Source organism: Oncorhynchus masou, chromosome 14 (genome assembly GCF_036934945.1).
Source record: "Oncorhynchus masou masou isolate Uvic2021 chromosome 14, UVic_Omas_1.1, whole genome shotgun sequence".
Taxonomy (NCBI): Eukaryota; Metazoa; Chordata; class Actinopteri; order Salmoniformes; family Salmonidae; genus Oncorhynchus; species Oncorhynchus masou.
Genome location: NC_088225.1, coordinates 9,949,156 through 9,976,320, shown reverse-complemented (window position 1 = coordinate 9,976,320; position 27,165 = coordinate 9,949,156). Strand labels below are relative to the sequence as shown.

General features: G+C 43.6%; 1 protein-coding gene across 2 annotated transcripts in view; it reads left to right on the top strand.

Annotated features, from left to right (window-relative positions):
- The window catches only part of olfm2a (olfactomedin 2a), a 124,205-nt gene that overhangs the window by 92,133 nt on the left and 4,907 nt on the right, over positions 1 to 27,165 (top strand). For both annotated transcript variants that reach the window (XM_064986281.1, XM_064986280.1), the window contains exons 3-4: positions 22,526 to 22,681; positions 24,179 to 24,398. In XM_064986281.1, the coding sequence (XP_064842353.1) occupies positions 22,526 to 22,681; positions 24,179 to 24,398 (376 nt within the window). The remainder of the gene's footprint in view (positions 1 to 22,525; positions 22,682 to 24,178; positions 24,399 to 27,165) is intronic.

Sequence of the window (27,165 nt, the reverse complement as noted above, 5' to 3'; positions counted from 1 at the left end):
TCTCCACACTCATACACTCTCTACACCATCTCTCTGCACTCTCTACACCATCTCTCCACACTCATACACTCTCTACACCATCTCTCTACACTCTCTACACCATCTCTCTATTCTCTCTACACTCTCTACACCATCTCGCTACACTCTCTATACTCTCTACACCATCTCTCTACACTCTCTACACGCTCTGCACTATCTCTACACTCTCTACACTCTCTACACCATCTCTCTGCACCATCTATCTACACTCTCTACACTCTCTACACCATCTCTCCACACCGAAACACTCTCTACACCATCTCTCTGCACTCTCTACGCCATCTCTCTACACTCATACACTCTCTACACCATCTCTCCACACTCATACACTCTCTACACCATCTCTCCACACTCATACATTCTCTACACCATCTCTCTACACTCTATACACTCTCTACAACATCTCTCCACACTCATACATTCTCTACACCATCTCTCCACACTCATACACTCTCTACACCATCTCTCCACACTCATACACTCTCTACACCATCTCTCTACACTCTATACACTCTCTACATCATCTCTCTACACTCATATACTCTCTACACCATCTCTCTACACTCTCTACACCATCTCTCTACACTTTTACACTCTCTACAGCATCTCTCTACACTCATACACACTCTACACCATCTCTCTACACTCTCTACACTCATACACTCTCTAAACCATCTCTCTACACTCATACACTCTCTACAGCATCTCTCTGCACTCATACACTCTCTACACCATCTCTCCACACTCATACACTCTTTGCACAATCTTTCTACACTCTCTACACCATCTCTCCACACTCATACACTCTCCACACCATCTCTCTACACTCTCTACTCCATCTCTCTACACTCTCTACACTCTCTGCACCATCTCTCTACACTCTCTACACCATCTCTCCACACCCAAACACTCTCTACACCATCTCTCTACACTCTCTACACCATCTCTCTACACTCATACACTTTGTACACCATCTCTCTTCACTCTCTACACTCTCTACACCATCTCTCCACACTCATACACTCTCTACACCATCTCTCCACACTCATCACTCTCTACACCATCTCTCTACACTCTATACACTCTCTACATCTACTCTCTACACTCATACACTCTCTACACCATCTCTCTACACTCTCTACACCATCTCTCCACACTCATACACTCTCTACACCATCTCTCTACACCATCTCTCTATTCTCTCTACACCATCTCTCTACACTCTCTATACTCTCTACACCATCTCTCTACACTCTCTACACTCTCTGCAGCATCTCTCTACACGCTCTACACTCTCTGCACCATCTCTCTGCACCATCTATCTACACTCTCTACACTCTCTACGCCATCTCTCCACACCGAAACACTCTCTACACCATCTCTCTACACTCTCTACACTCTCTACGCCATCTCTCTACACTCTCTGCACCATCTCTCTACACTCTCTCCGCCATCTCTCTACACTCATACACTTTCTACACCATCTCTCAACACTCTCTACACCATCTTTCTACAGTCTCGACACTCTCTCCACCATCTTCCCACACTCATACACTCTCTACAGCATCTCTCTACACTCCGACACTCTCTACACTCATACACTCTCTACACCATCTCTCCACACTCATACACTCTCTACACCATCTCTCTACACTCTATACAGTCTCTACAGCATCTCTCTACACTCAAACACTCTCTACACCATCTCTCCACACTCATACACTCTCTACACCATCTCTCCACACTCATACACTCTCTACACCATCTCTCCAAACTCATACACTCTCTACACACCATCTCTCCACACTCATCACTCTACACCATCTCTCTACACTCTATACACTCTCTACATCTACTCTCTACACTCATACACTCTTTGCACTATCTCTCTACACTCTCTACACCATCTCTCTACACTCTCTACACCATCTCTCTACACTCTCTACACTCTCTACACCATCTCTCTACACTCTCTACACTCTCTACACCATCTCTCTACATTCTCTACACCATCTCTCTACACTCTCTACACCATCTCTCTACACTCATACACTCTCTACACGATCTCTCTACAGTCTCTACACTCTCTACACCATCTCTCTACACTCATACACTCTCTACAGCATCTCTATACACTCATACACTCTCTACACTCATACACTCTACACCATCTCTCTACACTCTGTACACTCTCTACACCATCTCTCCACACTCATACACTCTCTACACCATCTCTCTACACTCATACACTCTCTACACCATCTCTCTACACTCTCTACATTCTCTACACCATCTCTCCAAACTCATACACTCTCTACAGCATCTCTCTACACTCATACACTCTCTACACCATCTCTCCACACTCTCTACACCATCTCTCCACACCCAAACACTCTCTACACCATCTCTCTACACTCTCTGCACCATCTCTCTACACTCTCTACACCATCTCTCTGCACCATCTCTCTACACTCTCTACACCATCTCTCCACACCCAAACACTCTCTACACCATCTCTCTACACTCTCTACGCCATCTCTACACTCATACACTCTCTACACCATCTCTCTACACTCTCTACAATCTCTACGCCATCTCTCTACACTCGTACACTCTCTACACCATCTCTCTACACTCTCTACACTCTCGACACCATCTCTCTACACTCTCTACACTCTCTACACCATCTCTCTACACTCTCTACACCATCTCTCTACACTCTCTACACCATCTCTCTACACTCATACACTCTCTACACGATCTCTCTACAGTCTCTACACTCTCTACACCATCTCTCTACACTCATACACTCTCTACAGCGTCTCTATACACTCATACACTCTCTACACCATCTCTCTACACTCATACACTCTACACCACCTCTCTACACTCTCTACACTCTCTACACCATCTCTCTACACTCTCTACATTCTCTACACCATCTCTCCACACTCATACACTCTCTACAGCATCTCTCTACACTCATACACTCTCTACACCATCTCTCCACACTCTCTACACCATCTCTCCACACCCAAACACTCTCTACACCATCTCTCTACACTCTCTGCACCATCTCTCTACACTCTCTACACCATCTCTCTGCACCATCTCTCTACACTCTCTACACCATCTCTCCACACCCAAACACTCTCTACACCATCTCTCTACACTCTCTACGCCATCTCTCTACACTCATACACTCTCTACACCATCTCTCTACACTCTCTACACCATCTCTCTACAGTCTCGACACTCTCTCCACCATCTCCCAACACTCATACACTCTCTACAGCATCTCTCTACACTCCTACACTCTCTACACCATCTCTCTACACTCTCTACACCATCTCTCTATTCTCTCTAAACTCACTACACCATCTCTCCACACTCATACACTCTCTACACCATCTCTCTGCACTCTCTACACCATCTCTCCACACTCATACACTCTCTACACCATCTCTCTACACTCTCTACACCATCTCTCTATTCTCTCTACACTCTCTACACCATCTCGCTACACTCTCTATACTCTCTACACCATCTCTCTACACTCTCTACACGCTCTGCACTATCTCTACACTCTCTACACTCTCTACACCATCTCTCTGCACCATCTATCTACACTCTCTACACTCTCTACACCATCTCTCCACACCGAAACACTCTCTACACCATCTCTCTGCACTCTCTACGCCATCTCTCTACACTCATACACTCTCTACACCATCTCTCCACACTCATACACTCTCTACACCATCTCTCCACACTCATACATTCTCTACACCATCTCTCTACACTCTATACACTCTCTACAACATCTCTCCACACTCATACATTCTCTACACCATCTCTCCACACTCATACACTCTCTACACCATCTCTCCACACTCATACACTCTCTACACCATCTCTCTACACTCTATACACTCTCTACATCATCTCTCTACACTCATATACTCTCTACACCATCTCTCTACACTCTCTACACCATCTCTCTACACTTTTACACTCTCTACAGCATCTCTCTACACTCATACACACTCTACACCATCTCTCTACACTCTCTACACTCATACACTCTCTAAACCATCTCTCTACACTCATACACTCTCTACAGCATCTCTCTGCACTCATACACTCTCTACACCATCTCTCCACACTCATACACTCTTTGCACAATCTTTCTACACTCTCTACACCATCTCTCCACACTCATACACTCTCCACACCATCTCTCTACACTCTCTACTCCATCTCTCTACACTCTCTACACTCTCTGCACCATCTCTCTACACTCTCTACACCATCTCTCCACACCCAAACACTCTCTACACCATCTCTCTACACTCTCTACACCATCTCTCTACACTCATACACTTTGTACACCATCTCTCTTCACTCTCTACACTCTCTACACCATCTCTCCACACTCATACACTCTCTACAGCATCTCTCTACACTCATACACTCTCTACAGCATCTCTCTTCACTCATACACTCTCTACAGCATCTCTCCAGACTCATCACTCTCTACAGCATCTCTCTACACTCATACACTCTCTACAGCATCTCTCTTCACTCATACACTCTCTACAGCATCTCTCCAGACTCATACACTCTCTACAGCATCTCTCCAGACTCATACACTCTCTACACCATCTCTCTACACCATCTCTCTACACTCTCTACACCATCTCTCCACACTCATACACTCTCTACACCATCTCTCTACACTCTCTACATTCTCTACACCATCTCGCCACACTCATACACTCTCTACAGCATCTCTCTACACTCATACACTCTCTACAGCATCTCTCTACACTCATATAATCTCTACAGCATCTCTCTACACTCATACACTCTCTAAAGCATCTCTCTACACTCATATACTCTCTACAGCATCTCTCTACACTCATACACTCTCTACAGCATCTCTCTACACTCATACACTCTCTACACCAACTCTCTACACTCATACACTCTCTACACCATCTCTCTACACTCTCTACATTCTCTACACCATCTCTCCACACTCATACACTCTCTACAGCATCTCTCTACACTCATACACTCTCTACACCATCTCTCCACACTCTCTACACCATCTCTCCACACCCAAACACTCTCTACACCATCTCTGTACACTCTCTACACCATCTCTCTACACTCTCTACACCATCTCTCTACACTTTTACACTCTCTACAGCATCTCTCTACACTCATACACTCTCTACACCATCTCTCTACACTCTCTACACTCATACACTCTCTACAGCATCTCTATGCACTCATACACTCTCTACACCATCTCTCCACACTCATACACTCTTTGCACAATCTTTCTACACTCTCTACACCATCTCTCCACACTCATACACTCTCCACACCATCTCTCTACACTCTCTACTCCATCTCTCTATACTCTCTACACTCTCTGCACCATCTCTCTACACTCTCTACACCATCTCTCCACACCCAAACACTCTCTACACCATCTCTCTACACTCTCTACACCATCTCTACACTCATACACTTTCTACACCATCTCTCTTCACTCTCTACACTCTCTACACCATCTCTCCACACTCATACACTCTCTACAGCATCTCTCTACACTCATACACTCTCTACAGCATCTCTCTTCACTCATACACTCTCTACAGCATCTCTCCAGACTCATACACTCTCTACAGCATCTCTCTACACTCATACACTCTCTACAGCATCTCTCTTCACTCATACACTCTCTACAGCATCTCTCCAGACTCATACACTCTCTACACCATCTCTCTACACCATCTCTCTACACTCTCTACACTCTCTACACCATCTCTCCACACTCATACACTCTCTACACCATCTCTCTACACTCTCTACATTCTCTACACCATCTCGCCACACTCATACACTCTCTACAGCATCTCTCTACACTCATACACTCTCTACAGCATCTCTCTACACTCATATAATCTCTACAGCATCTCTCTACACTCATACACTCTCTAAAGCATCTCTCTACACTCATATACTCTCTACAGCATCTCTCTACACTCATACACTCTCTACAGCATCTCTCTACACTCATACACTCTACACCAACTCTCTACACTCATACACTCTCTACACCATCTCTCTACACTCTCTACATTCTCTACACCATCTCTCCACACTCATACACTCTCTACAGCATCTCTCTACACACATACACTCTCTACACAATCTCTCCACACTCTCTACACCATCTCTCCACACCCAAACACTCTCTACACCATCTCTCTACACTCTCTACACCATCTCTCTACACTCTCTACACCATCTCTCTACACTCATACACTCTCTACAGCATCTCTCTACACTCATACACTCTACAGCATCTCTCCACACTCATACACTCTCTACAGCATCTCTCTACACTCATACACTCTACACCATCTCTCTACACCATCTCTCCACACTCATACACTCTCTACACCATCTCTCTACACTCATACACTCTCTACACCATCTCTCTACACTCTCTACACCATCTCTCTACACTCATACACTCTACACCATCTCTCTACACTCTCTACACTCTCTACACCATCTCTCCACACTCATACACTCTCTACACCATCTCTCTACACTCATACACTCTCTACACCATCTCTCTACACTCTCTACACCATCTCTCCACACCCAAACACTCTCTACACCATCTCTCTACACTCTCTACGCCATCTCTCTACACTCATACACTCTCTACACCATCTCTCTACACTCTCTACAATCCTCTACAATCTCTACGCCATCTTTCTACACTCATACACTCTCTACACCATCTCTCTACACTCTCTACACCATCTCTCAACAGTCTCGACACGCTCTCCACCATCTCCCCACACTCATACACTCTCTACAGCATCTCTCTACACTCCTACACTCTCGACAGCATCTCTCTACACTCATACACTCTCTACACCATCTCTCCACACTCATACACTCTCTACACCATCTCTCCACACTCATACACTCTCTACACCATCTCTCTACACTCTATACACTCTCTACAGCATCTCTCTACACTCATACACTCTCTACACCATCTCTCCACACTCATACACTCTCTACACCATCTCTCCACACTCATACATTCTCTACACCATCTCTCCACACTCATACACTCTCTACACCATCTCTCCACACTCATACACTCTCTACACCATCTCTCTACACTCTATACACTCTCTACATCATCTCTCTACACTCATATACTCTCTACACCATCTCTCTACACTCTCTACACCATCTCTCTACACTTTTACAGTCTCTACAGCATCTCTCTACACTCATACACTCTCTACACCATCTCTCTACACTCTCTACACTCATACACTCTCTACACCATCTCTCTACACTCATACACTCTCTACAGCATCTCTCTGCACTCATACACTCTTTGCACCATCTCTCTACACTCTCTACACCATCTCTCCACACTCATACACTCTCCACACCATCTCTCTACACTCTCTACTCTCTCTACACTCTCTACACCATCTCTCTACACTCTCTACTCCATCTCTCTACACTCTCTACACTCTCTGCACCATCTCTCTACACTCTCTACACCATCTCTCCACACCCAAACACTCTCTACACCATCTCTCTACACTCTCTACACCATCTCTCTACACTCATACACTTTCTACACCATCTCTCTTCACTCTCTACACTCTCTACACCATCTCTCCACACTCATACACTCTCTACAGCATCTCTCTACACTCATACACTCTCTACAGCATCTCTCTTCACTCATACACTCTCTACAGCATCTCTCCAGACTCATACACTCTCTACAGCATCTCTCTACACTCATACACTCTCTACAGCATCTCTCTTCACTCATACACTCTCTACAGCATCTCTCCAGACTCATACACTCTCTACACCATCTCTCTACACCATCTCTCTACACTCTCTACACTCTCTACACCATCTCTCCACACTCATACACTCTCTACACCATCTCTCTTCACTCTCTACATTCTCTACACCATCTCTCCACACTCATACACTCTCTACAGCATCTCTCTACACTCATACACTCTCTACAGCATCTCTCTACACTCATATACTCTCTACAGCATCTCTCTACACTCATACACTCTCTAAAGCATCTCTCTACAATCATATACTCTCTACAGCATCTCTCTACACTCATACACTCTCTACAGCATCTCTCTAAACTCATACACTCTCTACAGCATCTCTCTACACTCATTTCTGCTTATTTATTTCCCCTTGTGTACTTTAACCATTTGAACATTGTTACAACACTGTATATATATATATATATATATATATATATATATATATATATATATATATATATATATATATATATATATATATATATATATAATATGACATTTTTGTAATGTCTTTATTGTTTTGAAACTTCTGTATGTGTAATGTTTACTGTTAATTGTTATTGGTTATTTCACTCTTGTATATTATCTATTCACTTGCCGGCGCTGACAGAGATGGCCGCCTCGCTTCGCGTTCCTATGAAACTATGCATTTTTTAGTTTTTTTACGTGTTATTTCTTACATTAGTACCCCAGGTCATCTTAGGTTTCATTACATACAGTCGAGAAGAACTACTGAATATAAGAGCAGCGTCAACTCACCATCAGTACGGCCAAGAATATGACTTTCGCGAAGCGGATCCTGTGTTCTGCCTTTCACCCAGGACAACGGAATGGATCCCAGCCGGCTACCCAAAAAAACTACTTTGTAAAAGAGGGAAACGAGGCGGTCTTCTGGTCAGACTCCGGAGACGGGCACATCGTGCACCACTCCCTAGCATTCTTCTCGCCAATGTCCAGTCTCTTGACAACAAGTTTGATGAAATCCGAGCAAGGGTAGCATTCCAGAGGGACATCAGAGACTGTAACGTTCTTTGCTTCACGGAAACATGGCTCACTGGAGAGATGCAATCGGAGTCGATGCAGCCAGCTGGTTTCTCCATGCATCGCGCCGACAGAAACAAACATCTTTCTGGTAAGAAGAGGGGCGGGGGCGTATGCCTTATGGCTAACGAGACGTGGTGTGATCACAGAAACATACAGGAACTCAAATCCTTCTGTTCACCTGATTTAGAATTCCTCACAATCAAATGTCGACCGCATTATCTACCAAGAGAATTCTCTTCGATTATAATCACAGCCGTATATATTCCCCCCCAAGCAGACACATCGATGGCTCTGAACGAACTTTATTTGACTCTTTGCAAACTGGAATCCATACATCCTGAGGCTGCATTCATTGTAGCTGGGGATTTTAACAAGGCTAATCTGAAAACAAGACTCCCTAAATTGTATCAGCATATCGATTGCGCAACCAGGGCTGGCAAAACCTTGGATCATTGTTATTCTAACTTCCGCGACGCATATAAGGACCTGCCCCGCCCTCCTTTCGGTTAAGCTGACCACGACTCCATTTTGTTGATCCCTGCCTACAGACAGAAACTAAAACAAGAAGCTCCCACGCTGAGGTCTGTCCAACGCTGGTCCGACCAAGCTGATTTCACACTCCAAGACTGCTTCCATCACGTGGACTGGGATATGTTTCGTATTGCGTCAGACAACAACATTGACGAATACGCTGATTCGGTGTGCGAGTTCATTAGAACGTGCATTGAATATGCCGTTCCCATAGCAACGATTAAAACATTCCCAAACCAGAAACCGTGGATTGATGGCAGCATTTGCATGAAACTGAAAGCGCGAACCACTGCTTTTAATCAGGGCAAGGTGACTGGAAACATGACCGAATACAAACAGTGCAACTATTCCCTCTGCAAGGCAATCAAACAAGCTAAGCGTCAGTATAGAGGCAAAGTAGAATCTCAATTCAAAGGCTCAGACACAAGAGGTATGTGGCAGGGTCTACAGTCAATCACGGATTACAAAAAGAAAACCAGCCCAGTCACGGACCAGGATGTCTTGCTCCCAGGCAGACTAAATAACTTTTTTGCCCGCTTTGAGGACAATACAGTGCCACTGACACGGCCTGCAACGAAAACATGCGGACTCTCCTTTACTGCAGCCGAGGTAAGTAAAACATTTAAACGTGTTAACCCTCGCAAGGCTGCAGGCCCAGACGGCATCCCCAGCCGCGCCCTCAGAGCATGCGCAGACCAGCTGGCTGGTGTGTTTACGGACATATTCAATCAACCCCTATACCAGTCTGCTGTTCCCACATGCTTCAAGAGGGCCACCATTGTTCCTGTTCCCAAGAAAGCTAAGGTAACTGAGCTAAACGACTACCGCCCCGTAGCACTCACTTCCGTCATCATGAAGTGCTTTGAGAGACTAGTCAAGGACCATATCACCTCCACCCTACCTGACACCCTAGACCCACTCCAATTTGCTTACCGCCCAAATAGGTCCACAGACGATGCAATCTCAACCACACTGCACACTGCCCTAACCCATCTGGACAAGAGGAATACCTATGTGAGAATGATGTTCATCGACTACAGCTCGGCATTTAACACCATAGTACCCTCCAAGCTCGTCATCAAGCTCGAGACACTGGGTCTCGACCCCGCCCTGTGCAACTGGGTACTAGACTTCCTGACGGGCCGCCCCCAGGTGGTGAGGGTAGGCAACAACATCTCCACCCCACTGATCCTCAACACTGGGGCCCCACAAGTGTGCGTTCTGAGCCCTCTCCTGTACTCCCTGTTCACCCACGACTGCGTGGCCACGCACGCCTCCAACTCAATCATCAGGTTTGCGGATGACACAACAGTGGTAGGCTTGATTACCAACAATGACGAGGCGGCCTACAGGGAGGAGGCGAGGGCTCTCGGAGTGTGGTGTCAGGAAAATAACCTCACACTCAACGTCAACAAAACTAAGGAGATGATTGTGGACTTCAGGAAACAGCAGAGGGAACACCCCCCTATCCACATCGATGGAACAGTAGTGGAGAGGGTAGTAAGTTTTAAGTTCCTCGGCATACACATCACAGACAAACTGAATTGGTCCACCCACACAGACAGCATCGTGAAGAAGGCGCAGCAGCGCCTCTTCAACCTCAGGAGGCTGAATAAATATGGCTTGTCACCAAAAGCACTCACAAACTTCTACAGATGCACAATCGAGAGCATCCTGGCGGGCTGTATCACCGCCTGGTACAGCAACTGCTCCGCCCACAACCATAAGGCTCTCCAGAGGGTAGTGAGGTCTGCACAACGCATCACCGGGGGCAAACTACCTGCCCTCCAGGACACCTACACCACCCAATGTTACAGGAAGACCATAAAGATCATCAAGGACAACAACCACCCGAGCCACTGCCTGTTCACCCCGCTACCATCCAGAAGGCGAGGTCAGTACAGGTGCATCAAAGCTGGGACCGAGAGACTGAAAAACAGCTTCTATCTCAAGACCATCAGACTGTTAAACAGCAACCACTAACATTGAGTGGCTGCTGCCAACACACTGACTCAACTCCAGCCACTTTAATAATGGGAATTGATGGGAAATGATGTAAAATATATCACTAGCCACTTTAATCAATGCTACCTAATATAATGTTTACATACCCTATATTATTCATCTCATATGTATACGTATATGCTGTACTCTATATCATCTACTGCATCTTTATGTAATACATGTATCACTAGCCACTTTAACTATGCCACTTTGTTTACATACTCATCTCATATGTATATACTGTACTCGATACCATCTACTGTATCTTGCCTATGCTGCTCTGTACCATCACTCATTCATATATCTTTATGTACATATTCTTTATCCCCTTACACTTGTTAGTTAGATTACTTGTTGGTTATTACTGCATTGTCGGAACTAGAAGCACAAGCATTTCGCTACCCTCGCATTAACATCTGCTAACCATATGTATGTGACAAATAAAATTTGATTTGATTTGATTTGATACCTCACTTGCTTTGGCAATGTTAACACATGTTTCCCATGCCAATAAAGCCCCTTAAATTGAATTGAATTTTGAGAGAGAGAGAGGGAGAGGGGGAGAGAGAGAGGGGGGGAGAGAGAGAGAGAGAGGTGGTTGTTGACTCTGCTGTTCTGCAGTTGCATCGATCGACAAATGGATGCTGAGAGCGCGTCAGTCTGACTCCATCTCTCCACCTCCTTCCCTCCTTCCTCAAAGAGACAGAGGTTTCAGTGGTTGTATTGTGGCTAATAATTTGGCTTGCTGAGTGAGACTTCTCATAGACACATCTCCAGCTCTACGTACTAGACCACTGGAGCCTGGCAGGAGGCAGTATTGAGTTAGTGCTGGTGAGGGAAGTCCATTGGTGAGAAAAAGATAGGAAGGTCGACATTGATAGGGTGCTGAGAGAAGAGGAGAGCTGAGGTAAATTGAGATGCTGAATGGGCTGTGGAAGCCTCAGTGGATCAATGAGACACCTGAATTCTCTGATCTCATTCACACTGATAGCCATCTTTTCCCCTTCCTCTCACGCTGTGTGTCTCCTCCGCTCAGGTTTTTGACTGACACACACACACACATTTGTGACCACACACACACACACTTTTTTGACGAATGCACAAACGTGTGTGGGGGCATGGTGTGTGTGCTCTTGTAAGACAGCAGATGTGAAGGACTACAGCTCCTATCTAATAAAGGCCAGACTACTGAGGACACCTGGGGTCAGTGGTTCTGTCTCTGAGCCGCCCGCCCAGCATACCATAGAGCCTAGCAGAGGAGGAGGAGGTGGGCTGAATGGAGCCACTCAGTCATCCAATATCACATCCTCTTTTAAAACGCACTAGACCTGATCTTCACCTCAGACAGCCAAGGAAATGCTAACAATGTACCGTACAAAGTTCAATTCTATCCAGAGATGGTAAAATACCACAATAAAATGCCACAATATCTAGCATCATTTGTAAAGTTGTACAAATTCCATACCCATGGTCATGGTTAGGGCTGAGTCATGAGTCATGAGTCACAAACACAGTAAAAATCCTTGTGACAGAACAGTTGAAAAATGTATTGGGATACAAGGATAGGACTGGATAGTCTTTAGAGATAGATGAGAGGGGTTGAGGAGAGCTGAAGGATAGGACTGGATAGTCTTTAGAGATAGATGGGAGCGGTTGAGGAGAGCTGAAGGATAGGACTGGATAGTCTTTAGAGATAGATGAGAGTGGTTGAGGAGAGCTGAAGGATAGGACTGGATAGTCTTTAGAGATAGATGAGAGTGGTTGAGGAGAGCTGAAGGATAGGACTGGATAGTCTTTAGAGATAGATGGGAGGGGTTGAGGAGAGCTGAAGGATAGGACTTGATAGTCTTTAGAGATAGATGGGAGGGGTTGAGGAGAGCTGAAGGATGGGACTGGATAGTCTTTAGAGATAGATGGGAGGGGTTGAGGAGAGCTGAAGGATAGGACTGGATAGTCTTTAGAGATAGATGCGAGGGGTTGAGGAGAGCTGAAGGATAGGACTGGATAGTCTTTAGAGATAGATGCGAGGGGTTGAGGGTAGGCTGGGACTGGATAGTCTTTAGAGATAGATGGGAGGGGTTGAGGAGAGCTGAAGGATAGGACTGGATAGTCTTTAGAGATAGATGAGAGGGGTTGAGGAGAGCTGAAGGATGGGACTGGATAGTCTTTAGAGATAGATGCGAGGGGTTGAGGGTAGGCTGGGACTGGATAGTCTTTAGAGATAGATGAGAGGGGTTGAGGAGAGCTGAAGGATAGGACTGGATAGTCTTTAGAGATAGATGAGAGGGGTTGAGGAGAGCTGAAGGATAGGACTGGATAGTCTTTAGAGATAGATGGGAGCGGTTGAGGAGAGCTGAAGGATAGGACTGGATAGTCTTTAGAGATAGATGAGAGTGGTTGAGGAGAGCTGAAGGATAGGACTGGATAGTCTTTAGAGATAGATGAGAGGGGTTGAGGAGAGCTGAAGGATAGGACTAGATAGTCTTTAGAGATAGATGAGAGGGGTTGAGGAGAGCTGAAGGATGGGACTGGATAGTCTTTAGAGATAGATGGGAGGGGTTGAGGGTAGCTGAGGGCTGGGACTGGATAGTCTTTAGAGATAGATGGGAGGGGTTGAGGAGAGCTGAAGGATAGGACTGGATAGTCTTTAGAGATAGATGGGAGGGGTTGAGGGTAGCTGAGGGCTGGGACTGGATAGTCTTTAGAGATAGATGGGAGGGGTTAAGGGTAGCTGAAGGATGGGAGTAAAAACAAACAAAAGTAACTATTGTATAATATACTGTGTCCATAAAATGTATATAGTATGTACAGTACCATTCAAAAGTTTGGACACACCTTCTCATTCCAGGGTTTTTCTATAGTTGTACTGTTTTCTACAGTGTAGAATAAGACATCAAAACTATGAAATAACACATATGTAATCATGTAGTAACCAAAAAAAGTGTTTGATATACAGTTTATATTATTTGCCGTGATGACTCCCTTTGCCTTGATGACAGCTTTGTACACATTTGACATTCTCCCAAGCAGCTTCATGAGGTAGTCACCTGGAATGCATTCCAATTAACAGGTGTGCCTTGTTAATTGAAATACAATAATAATAATTATAATAATAATTCCATCTGACTGTTGAGTAATCTCCTCTTATGCACTCTGGACATGCATGTACCCAACTCACTAACTTGATCATCAGGTCCTAATGGCCTGGTACTCAGGACTCTGTTGTCCCTCTAACCACTAACATCAATGCAAATGCATTCAGAAGTTACATCAAACACTTATATTCAAAACAGTCCCAAACTTTTAAAACTCATGATCAATTTGAAGAAAGAAGTTCAACAGCAGGTTGAAACTGAGTGCTCGTTGTGCTCGTTGTGGATGTTGTTTCAAAGCCGAACCCATCAAAATGGACTTTCTACGGTGTTGATTCATTCAAATGCCCATATTATTAGAGCTTGTGAATACTATAGGCCTATATATGAGCCCAAGCCCGAAAAAAAAAACATAATTAAATTTACGATTGTGCAATACATAGCCAATACTCCAAAATTCTCCAAATTCTAGTAATCGTCTTTGAGTTTGGACTGTAGTATTATGCATACTGGATGGTCTGGTTACCTTATGCTACACTCCAAAATGTCTATCCATTAATCTGGGAGAAAATGTATAGGTCTAGGCGATGCTATTGGTTAATTGATTGTGCAGGGTGGCTTCCAGAGTTAGCCTACAATTATAGTGAATATGTATTTGATTTGGAATAGCATAGTAATAGGGCCTTTTTTATATGTTCATAATGAATAGGCTGACACATTACCTTTAGCTAGAGAATATTTCACCACAGTGCATTTCCATCTCCTCCTCTCACTCCTTCATTCCTTCTATATGTTATCCTGTGTGAAAGCAGAGTTTTGATGGTTGCCACTAACAAGAGGAGGATGAAATTGTGATCACTAAATGAGAGAACAGCGCGTGCAGCCTGAGGCAAAGAACAAAGCTCAAGTTCTTTTTGCAACTTCTCAAATCATCAATAGCCTGTCGTCGCATCATGCAGCCCATATTTGTTTTGATTTAAGACATTCTAAGGTTTGTATCATTCACAGCTAAAGTTGCCAAATAACTCTATATCTAGCATATGTCTACTGAGGCAAATTATAATTTTTACGCTCAAGATAGCCACTTCATATGCCCACTGGATATCCGTTCTATTGTATTCAGCTAAGTTCAATTATATTCTTCATACTATAATATCATATAATATAAAACAATGACATGGGACTTACAGTTGAAGTCGGAAGTTTACATACACTTAGGTTGGAGTCATTAAAACTCGTTTTTTAACTACTCCACAAATGTCTTGTTAACGAACTATAGTTTTGGCAAGTCAGTTAGGACATCTACTTTGTGCATGGCACAAGTAATTTTTCCAGCAATTGTTTACAGACAGATTACTTCACTTATAATTCACTGTATCACAATTCCAGTGGGTCAGAAGATTACATACACTAAGTTGACTGTGCCTTTAAACTGTCAATGTGCAGTGGTCCAGGAAATTATGTCATGGCTTTAGAAGCTTCTGATAGGCCAATTGACATCATTTGAGTCAATTGGAGGTGTACCTCTGGATGTATTTAAAGGCCTACCTTCAAACTCAGTGCCTCTTTGCTTGACATCATGGGAAAATCAAAAGAAATCAGCCGACCACAGAAAAATCATTGTAGACCTCCACAAGTCTGGTTCATCCTTGGGAGCAATTTCCAAACACCTGAAGGTACCACGTTCATCTGTACAAACAATAGTAGGCAAGTATAAACACCATGGGACCACGCAGCCATCATACCGCTCAGGAAGGAGACGCGTTCGTAGAGATTCGTTCCTAGGCGCGTTCCTGTCTCCTAGAGATTAACGTACTTTGGTGCGAAAAGTGCAAATCAATCCCAGAACAACAGCAAAGGACCTTGCGGAGTTGCTGGAGGAAACATGTACAAACGTTTCTATATCCACAGTCCTATATAACGAGTTCAATATTGACATAACCTGAAAGGCCGCTCAGCCATGAAGAAGCCACTGCTCCAAAACCGCCATAAAAAAGCCAGACTACGGTTTGCAACTGCACATGGGAACAAAGATCGTACTTTTTGAGAAATGTCCTCTGGTCGTCTGATGAAACAAAAATAGAAGTGTTTGGCCATAATGACCATCGTTATGTTGTGAGGAAAAGAGGGGAGGCTTGCAAGCTGAAGAACACCATTCCAATCGTGACGCACGGGGGTGGCAGTATCATGTTGTGGGGGTGCTTTGCTGCAGGAGGGACTGGTGCTCTTCACAAAAAGATGGCATCATGACGAAGGAACATTATGTGGATATATTGAAGCAACATCTCAAGACATCAGTCAGGAAGTTAAAGCTTGGTCTCAAATGGGTCTTCCAAATGGACAATGACCCCAAGCATACTTCCAAAGTTGTGGCAAAATGGCTTAAGGACAACAAAGTCAAGGTATTGGAGTGTCCATCACAAAGCCCTGACCTAAATCCTATAGAAAATTTGTGGGCAGAACTGAAAAAGCGTGTGTGAGCAAGGAGGCATACAAATCCCATTCAGTTACAACAGCACTGTCAGGAGGAATGGGCCAAAATTCCCCCAATGTATTGTGGGAAGTTTGTGGAAGGCTACCCGAAATGTTTGACCCAAGTTAAACCATTTAAAGGAAATGCTACCAAATACTAATTGAGTGTATGTAAACTTCTGACCCACTGGGAATGTGATGAAATAAATAAAAGCTGAAATATATAATTCTCTCTACTATTATTCTGACATTTCACAATCTTAAAATAAAGTGGAGATCCTAACTGACCTAAGACAGGGAATTTTTACAAGGATTAAATGTCAGAATCTGTGAAAAACTCAGTTTAACGTGTTCACGCTACACGTTCCCCAAGGGCACCCCCCCCCCCCCCGCTCAACTCAAAAAGTGGCGCACAGAATGCAAAAATATTCTTAGAAATATTTAACCTCCACACATTAACAAGTCCAATAGCTCAAATGGAAGATAAACACCTTGTTCATCTACCCAGTGAGTCAGATTTCTAAAATGTTTTACGGCGAAAAATAGCACTTATGTATATCAAACCACCACAAAGACACAGACGATATGTAGCCATTTTGTCGAACAAAAGATGCAATCACAAACGCAGGATTAAAAGGATAATAATTCACTAACCTTTTGAAAATCTTCATCAGATGACAGTAATAGAACATGTGACACAGTACATGTATGTTTTTTTTCAATAATATGCCATTTATATCCATAAATCTCCGTTTACATTGACGCCATGTTCAGAAAATGCTAAAAAATGTCCGGAGAAATTATAGATAGCTCCGCCAGATAACGCCAGATAACAGCAATACACATCATAAACTTTGACTAAATATACAGTGCCTTGCGAAAGTATTCGGCCCCCTTGAACTTTGCGACCTTTTGCCACATTTCAGGCTTCAAACATAAATATATAAAACTGTATTTTTTTGTGAAGAATCAAAAACAAGTGGGACACAATCATGAAGTGGAACGACATTTATTGGATATTTCAAACTTTTTTAACAAATCAAAAACTGAAAAATTGGGCGTGCAAAATTATTCAGCCCCCTTAAGTTAATACTTTGTTACGCCACCTTTTGCTGCGATTACAGCTGTAAGTCGCTTGGGGTATGTCTCTATCAGTTTTGCACATGGAGAGACTGAAATTTTTTCCCATTCCTCCTTGCAAAACAGCTCAAGCTCAGTGAGGTTGGATGGAGAGCATTTGTGAACAGCAGTTTCACTATTCAATAATCTGAGACGGCGCTCAGACATAAGCAATATTTCTCCACTATGTTGGAGTCAACAGAAACACAAAATTACAACATAAATATTCCCTTACCTTTGATGGTCTTCGATCAGAATGTAGTGGAAGGAGTCATACTTACCCAATACATCGTTTTGTTTCAGTTCGTGTGTAGTTATAGTAGCATAGGCTACCCGTGTCAGCTGAAATGCATCCAAGATGACTTCTGGTCCTGAACAGCATCAAAACTTCAAAATTACATATTATATGTCCACTAAACTGGTCAAACTAAGTGCAGAATCAAGCTTTAGGATGTTATTAACCTACAAAACAATTCTCAATTCAACCGGACAATCTGACTTCTTCTCATGCAAGTTGGAACAAAGGGAGCTCTGTGCCCAATGCACGCCCGAATGAACGTGCATGTATTTTCTCGCAACACTCACTATTTTGCCTGCCAAAGGGTCAAAGCTCGGGGGATTTGCACAATTAAACGCTCTACTGATAGAGGACATCTCGCGGAAGACATAGAAACTGTTCCCAGATCCATAGCTGGTTGGGAATGGTGGGGGTGATGACGTCAAAGTTGCCCCAACTTTCTGGATGCCAAAACTAGATTGGCTGCCCTGTGAGTTCTGCTATACTTACAGACATAATTCAAACGGTTTTAGAAGCTTTAGAGTGTTTTCTATTCAATTATTATTATTATATGCATATATTAGCAATTTTGGACAGATTTGTTTTTCAGTTTACTATGGGCACGCAATTTATCCAAAGGGGGCAGTATTGTCCCGAGCCTTTGGCTAAGGTGTAAACTTCCAACTTCAACTGTATAAACATATCTTGTCTGCTAAATGAACTAACCTACAGTCTATGTCATGGCTACAGTCTATGTCATGGGCGCACAGCAAGATAACATACAGTAGGCCAACTCATTTTCAGTTCTTCTGAAATACATTTTCTTCATATCATAGTGTTTCTTTAGCCCTGCCTAAAATAATAATGGATTTATTGTGATGGTGTAGATTCATTGTATTTATTAGACTTTTATGTTCCAAAGGCATCTGCGGCTTGTATGTGTGGAGGCCTGGAGATGCTAAACACATTTATGTTCATTATCTGTCCATTTTCACGAGCCCTCGGCCCGAGTCTTGGTGTCCACAGGTCACAGACAGACAGACAGACAGACAGACAGACAGACAGACAGACAGACAGACACATTTAAACAGACACATTTAAACAGACATTTAAACAGACATTTAAACAGACAGACAGAAAGACAGACAGAAAGACAGAATAATATTTAAACAGACAGACATACAGACTAACATTTAAACAGACAGACATTTAAACAGACAGACATTTAATCAGACTAACATTTAAACAGACTAACATTTAAACAGACTAACATTTAAACAACATAAAAATGCACACCTCCCTCAGTGTGATAAGGAGGAGATATGGAGCAGCATGACTCATTGTGCTGGACCGCCAGACAGCAGAAGCAGATTGGACTAGAACATGTATCTAAACCAGCCAGGAGAAGGAATATGGAACTAGCTAGCAGTCTGTGGTTAGCGTTAGCTAATGTTAGTGTTACCTCAAAGCCTCTCTGGGGATGGAGCTACCTGTCTGTCACACCTGCCAGGACAGTGTGTCACACACAACCGGAGGCTTCATAATACATACTACATGACCAAAAGTATGTGAACACTTGTTCATTGAATGTCTCATTCCAAAATCATGGGCATTAATATGGATTTGGTCTCCCCTTTGCTGCTATAACAGCCTCCACTATCCTGGGAAGGCTTTCAATGGATGTTGGACATTGTTGCAGGGACTTGCTTCCCATTCAACCACAAGAGCATTAGTGAGGTCGGGCACTGATGTTGGGCGATTAGGCCTGGCTCTCAGTCGGTATTCCATTTCATCCCAAAGGTGTTCGAGGGGATTGAGGTCAGGGCTCTGTTCAGGCAAGTTAAGTTCTTCCACACCGATCTCAACAAACCATTTCTTTATGGACCTCGCTTTATGCACGGGGGAATTGTCATGCTGAAACAGGAAAGGGTCTTCCCCAAACTGTTGCCACAAAGTTGGAAGCATAAAATTGTCTAGATTCTAGAATGTCATTGTATGTTCGAGCATTAAGATTTCCCTTCACTGGAACTAAGGGGCCTAGCTACCATGAAATAAAACCCCAGATCACTATTCCTCCTCCACCAAACTTTACATTTGGCAGTATGCACTGGGGCAGGTAGCATTCGCCAAACCCAGATCTGTCCGTCGGACTACCAGATGGTGAAGCATCACTCCAGAGAACAGGTGATCTTAGTCTTGTGTGGGGCTGCTCAGCCATGGAAACCCGTTTCATGAAGTCCCCTGATGAACAGTTCTTGTGCTGATGTTGCTCCCAGAGGCAGTTGGGAGTGTTGCAAACAAGAGCAGATGATTTTGTGCTCCTGGACATTTCCACTTCACAATAACAGCACTTTCATTTATCTGTTATTTTACCAGGTAAGTTGCCTGAGAACACATTCTCATTTACAGCAACGACCTGGGGAATAGTTACAGGGGAGAGAGATGAATGAGCCAATTCTAAACTGGGGATTATTAGGTGACTGGTTTAAGAGCCAGATTGGGAATTTAGCCAGGACACCGGGGTTAACACCCCTACTCTTATGATACGTGCCATGGGATCTTCAATGACCTCAGAGAGTCAGGACACCCATTTAACGTCCCATCCGAAAGACGGCACCCTACACAGGGCAATGGGGGATTGGCCCTGGGGGATTGGGATATTTTTTAGACCAGAGGAAAGAGTGCCTCCTACGTGCCCTCCAACACCACTTCGAGCAGCATCTGGTCTCCCATCCAGGGACTGACCAAGACTAACCCTGCTTAGCTTTAGAAGCAAGCCAGCAGTGGTATGCAGGGTGGTATGCTGCTCGCCCACTTACAGTTGAATTGCTCTAGCAGGACAGAATTTTGACGAACTTGCTTGTTGGAAAGGTGGCATCCTATGACGGTGCCATGTTGAAAGTCACCGAGCTCTTCAGTAAGGCAATTCCCCTGCCAATGTTTGTCTATGGAGATTGTATGGCTCTGTGCTCAGATGTGGCTGAAATAACCAAATCCACTAATCATACTTTTGTACATATAGTGTAATTCATGTACAGTACATACTTTAATACACAAATTGAATGAACTACAAACTCCATAATAATTCATGTATATAAATTAATACACAAATGAATATTTCATTCTGTTAATTAGTTACAGTACATAAGGTTTGGCCAGTTGAACCATAGCCAGTATGTGTGTGGGAGAGTGGGTGTAGTGTGTGGGTGGAATAGAGCAGTAGCAGAGTGTGTAGTGAGTGGGTGGATCCAGTGGGAGGATGTCTCAGTGGGTGGGCTGGACAGCTGCTGGTGGGAGGAGGAAGACATAACTAATTTCAGATAAGAGAAAGTGAAGGCAAAGTGCTGTTGGGAGTACGGCACAGCACACTCATTGTAATAAAAAGGAAAACACAAGCCACTGAATAAACATGTCATTTAGTGTGTGTCTGACTGCGTGTGTCTGTCTGTGAGTCTGTGTGTCTGATTCCGGGTGGGTCTGACTCTAGCCCCGTTAATATATGGTGCAAACATGGGTCCGTCCTGATCTTGTCTACATACTGATTGTGCCCACATGTCCAGAAATGTGTCTACACATGGTATAATAATGTATTTGTTATCCGTCTGCATTGTCACAAGAGTTCCTGGTCCCTTCATTTATGCAAATTATTTCACAGCTATTCCTTCAAAATAACATTTATTTATTGTAAGACACATATTGATGTAGTCAATCAATGGTGCCACCTCTCAATGATTTGAGAGGGAGGAATAATGATGATTTAAATGGTTTCTTTGTACAGATCGGTCTACGCTAGTAAGATATCCAGACACAGTGTGTGTCTGACTACCTCTGGAGTTGGGCAGGATGATCTGTGTCTTTTGAGTGTCTACATCTGTCAAAAAATGTGGGCACAATCGGGAATGTGGACAGGATCAGGACAAAGGACTCAAGTTAGAACCAGGTATAAACGGGGCTTCTGTATCTATCTATCTGTCTGTCTGTGCGTCTGTGCGTCTAACAGCATGTGTGTGTTTGACTGACAGGTCCAGAACATCACCCAGTCCATGGAGTTGCTGGACCTGCGGACCAACAGGGACCTTCAGTATGTGAGGAACACAGAGAGCCTGATGAAGGCTGTAGACGTCAAGCTGAAGACTGCCTCAGACAACCCCCGAAGCCTCAACCCCAAGAGCTTACAGGTAACGCACATGACATGCGTGCATGTGTCCTATTCATCTGTACTGAAAAACATTCACACAGGTTTCTACATGAAGCATATTTCTCAACTGTGTATGTGAACTTTCTGATAAGAACTGTCTATAGGAACATTCTGGACTCTTAGCACAGGCTTTGTAATGTATACTTAGTACAGCTTCCTCTACATCACAACACATAATGACACACTAACAATCACATAGCTTATCTTCATCTGCTATTTCAGTGTAATTGAGTCATGTACAGGAGGCAATTTGAGCACAATCAAATATACCTGCATTATTAAAACCCTACTCCCGAGTGCAAGTCTCTCTCTCTCTCTCTCTCTCTCTCTCTCTCTCTCTCTCTCTCTCTCTCTCTCTCTCTCTTAGTTAACAGCCATATATATTCACATTTATCTAACCCTTATCTTCCTACAAGCGGAATCTCAGGCTCCATTATCAGACTGCGTTTCTGTCTTGCTGTCAGCTGGTCCTTCTCACGCGTTTCTTACACTCTGCGGATATTAGATGGACCATAAAATGGTTTGATTAAAAGATGCTTTGATAAATGCCTAATGCATAAAGCCTGATTTACTGCTGGGACTCTGCACGGCAACAAGGGATCAACCTGGGGAATGGCACTGTCGGTGTTTCTCTCTCAACACGTTTTATTATTAAAGTCACCGCAATGTTTACAAAATCCCCCCCCATTCATCAGCACATCTTAATATCACTAGCATATGCCAAGTCATGCAAATTCCAATAGCTTTCCAAGTGTGAATAAATACTCATTCACAATCCAATGGGTGCAGAACAAACTGCGTAAGTCTAAAAGCTGCATTTGACTTTCTGTGAGACAGCCTGATGAATGTGTGGGGCTCAACGTCGCCGATGGCAGGGCACGGGAGATTAACGAGAGGGAATTTTCGCGGCTCGAACGGGGGAAAATGAGATTTATAATGTGGCGCTGTGGGGCTGAGAGCTGCTCCATCACCAGATTTACGATAAACCTTAACAAGGAGAAAACAGCCCCCCCTGTGGCGGACTAGGTTTATTGATGTGCCTGCTGCTCCTAACAGCCTCACAGCACAGGACTGCATCCACGCACCATAGCAGGCTACCTCTCCTCTCCTGCTGCCCCCTTCATCAATACACCACTGGCCTATGAGAAATCAGCCCCACCACCTCCCTGACAGCAGATCAGTCATGGATGTGGAGCTGAGGATAGATGGCGTAGGTCCCCTGATGAGGAAGAATGCATTGGAGAATGAAACAATAGAGTCCAGGATCAACAATGTGTATGAAAACACATTTGGGGATTCGTCATGAGAACGGTAACTAGTTCTGACATTGGAATGCAGTTGGTACCAGCACGCACACAAATCTGCCCTTCTGTTTGCTATGAGTGTGGCTCCTCTCTCTCACTCCTCTTCCTACTGTTTTTCTAATCGAATTTTCCTCTTTGTCACCCCTCTCTCCCTCTCTCCATCCAACCCGCAGGAGTTGAAGGACAAGGTGACCCAGCTGCTCCCCCTACTGCCGGTGTTGGAGCAGTACAAGACGGACGCCCGTCAGATCAGCCGGGTGAGGGAGGAGGTGAGGAACCTGTCGCTGGTGCTCATGGCCATCCAGGAGGAGATGGGAGCCTACGACTACGAGGAGCTGAGACACAGGGTCCTGCTGTTGGAGACCAGGCTCCACTCCTGCATGCAGAAACTGGGTGAGGGGGGTGGAGGGGGTTTGGTATCTGTGGAGATCCATAAATATCCATAAAGGTAAAGATCCAAGATGACATTATACTGATAGAAAGATGCTGACATCCCAACAGCATTGAATGTCTCCTGGCTTGTCATGGACTACTCTACTGACTGGTTAGAGGTAGTCTTCGTGTACATAATATAATACTGTGAGGGCTATTCACATTGATGAGGCAATGTAAGGAAAACCTAATACAGATCATTTGGAATGTGTTCAGGCTAAACGTATTTGTTCACAACCTGAGATGCTGTTGGATTTAGAATAAAGGACGTACTGTTTTTCTCAATGAATAGTCAAGCAGTGCTCTCTGAAAGCACTATTATGAAAACCAGAGTTCATAGGTTGCCACCTTTCCACCAGAGTACTATCACCAAGAGCAATGTGAAATGTAGCTACAGTAGCTGAGACGCAGGCGATTAATGGTCAACATTCTAGTGATGTTCATGTTCAGTACTAGTATTAAGCTGGATAAATGATCCAGTAATGGCCTAGAGATGCCCAGATAAAGTATCATTCTCATGTAATATGTGGAACTAAACTGATGATTTTACAAAATCCTGCATATACAGTGCCTTGCGAAAGTATTCGGCCCCCTTGAACTTTGCGACCTTTTGCCACATTTCAGGCTTCAAACATAAAGATATAAAACTGTATTTTTTTGTGAAGAATCAACAACAAGTGGGACACAATCATGAAGTGGAACGACATTTATTGGATATTTCAAACTTTTTTAACAAATCAAAAACTGAAAAATTGGTCGTGCAAAATTATTCAGCCCCTTAAGTTACACATGGACACATGGAAATTAATTTGCTTAGGCATTAATCATGCAAACAAATGTTTATTTTTTGTTTAAGATTCGAACCTATAATATTCTGTTCTCTATCCATGGAATTAGTCCATCTTGCCTCCAGGATGGAGCTAGCATGATATTTATTTTTTTAACTCGTACAAAGTTGTTAATTTTAGTCTATTCAAGCAGACCCCATTTCAAAGGAATCAAGCACTCATTAGGATCAGGTGTGGCCAATTAGTGGACTCAGCCAACAAACCTGAACACACTTAACAAGATAAAGGATAGAGTTTTGTTGATGCTGAGAAGAATGGAATGTGTATCTTTTTAAATAACATTCTTAGAACGTTACAAAAGTGTTTTTTATGGAAAGTTTTCTTAACGTTCTAGGAACAATTTGAGAATATGACTTTAAATAGAACCATGAGGAAACGTTATGCTGAAGTACTGAAACCTCCACAGTTATTCCTTAATGTTCTCTGAACTATTTTAGAACATTCCAGTTGGACAAACTTCCTAGACCATTTCCAAATTGAAATTAAATGTAACCATCTTTGAACTTTTAGGAAACGTTCTGTTAAAGTAATGAAATACAGTGCCTTGCGAAAGTATTCGGCCCCCTTGAACTTTGCGACCTTTTGCCACATTTCAGGCTTCAAACATAAAGATATAAAACTGTATTTTTTTGTGAAGAATCAACAACAAGTGGGACACAATCATGAAGTGGAACGACATTTATTGGATATATCAAACTTTTTTAATAAATCAAAAACTGAAAAATTGGGCGTGCAAAATTATTCAGCCCCCTTAAGTTAATACTTTGTAGCGCCACCTTTTGCTGCGATTACAAGTCGCTTGGGGTATGTCTCTATCAGTTTTGCACATCGAGAGACTAGGAAAACAGCTCGAGCTCAGTGAGGTTGGATGGAGAGCATTTGTGAACAGCAGTTTTCAGTTCTTTTCACAGATTCTCGATTGGATTCAGGTCTGGACTTTGACTTGGCCATTCTAACACCTGGATATGTTTATTTTTGAGCCATTCCATTGTAGATTTTGCTTTATGTTTTGGATCATTGTCTTGTTGGAAGACAAATCTCCGTCCCAGTCTCAGGTCTTTTGCAGACTCCATCATTCTTCCAGAATGGTCCTGTATTTGGCTCCATCCATCTTCCCATCAATTTGAACCATCTTCCCTGTCCCTGCTGAAGAAAAGCAGGCCCAAACCATGATGCTGCCACCACCATGTTTGACAGTGGGGATGGTGTGTTCAGGGTGATGATCTGTGTTGCTTTTACGCCAAACATAACGTTTTGCATTGTTGCCAAAAAGTTCAATTTTGGTTTCATCTGACCAGAGCACCTTCTTCCACATGTTTGGTGTGTCTCCCAGGTGGCTTGTGGCAAACTTTAAACGACACTTTTTATGGATATCTTTAAGAAATGGCTTTCTTCTTGCCACTCTTCCATAAAGGCCAGATTTGTGCAATATATGACTGATTGTTGTCCTATGGACAGAGTCTCCCACCTCAGCTGTAGATCTCTGCAGTTCATCCAGAGAGATCATGGGCCTCTTGGCTGCATCTCTGATCAGTCTTCTCCTTGTATGAGCTGAAAGTTTAGAGGGACGGCCAGGTCTTTGTAGATTTGCAGTGGTCTGATACTCCTTCCATTTCAATATTATCGCTTGCACAGTGCTCCTTGGGATGTTTAAAGCTTGGGAAATCTTTTTGTATCCAAATCCGGCTTTAACCTTCTTCACAACAGTATCTCGGACCTGCCTGGTGTGTTCCTTGTTCTTCATGATGCTCTCTGCGCTTTTAACGGACCTCTGAGACTATCACAGTGCAGGTGCATTTATACGGAGACTTGATTACACACAGGTGGATTGTATGTATCATCATTAGTCATTTAGGTCAACATTGGATCATTCACTGAAC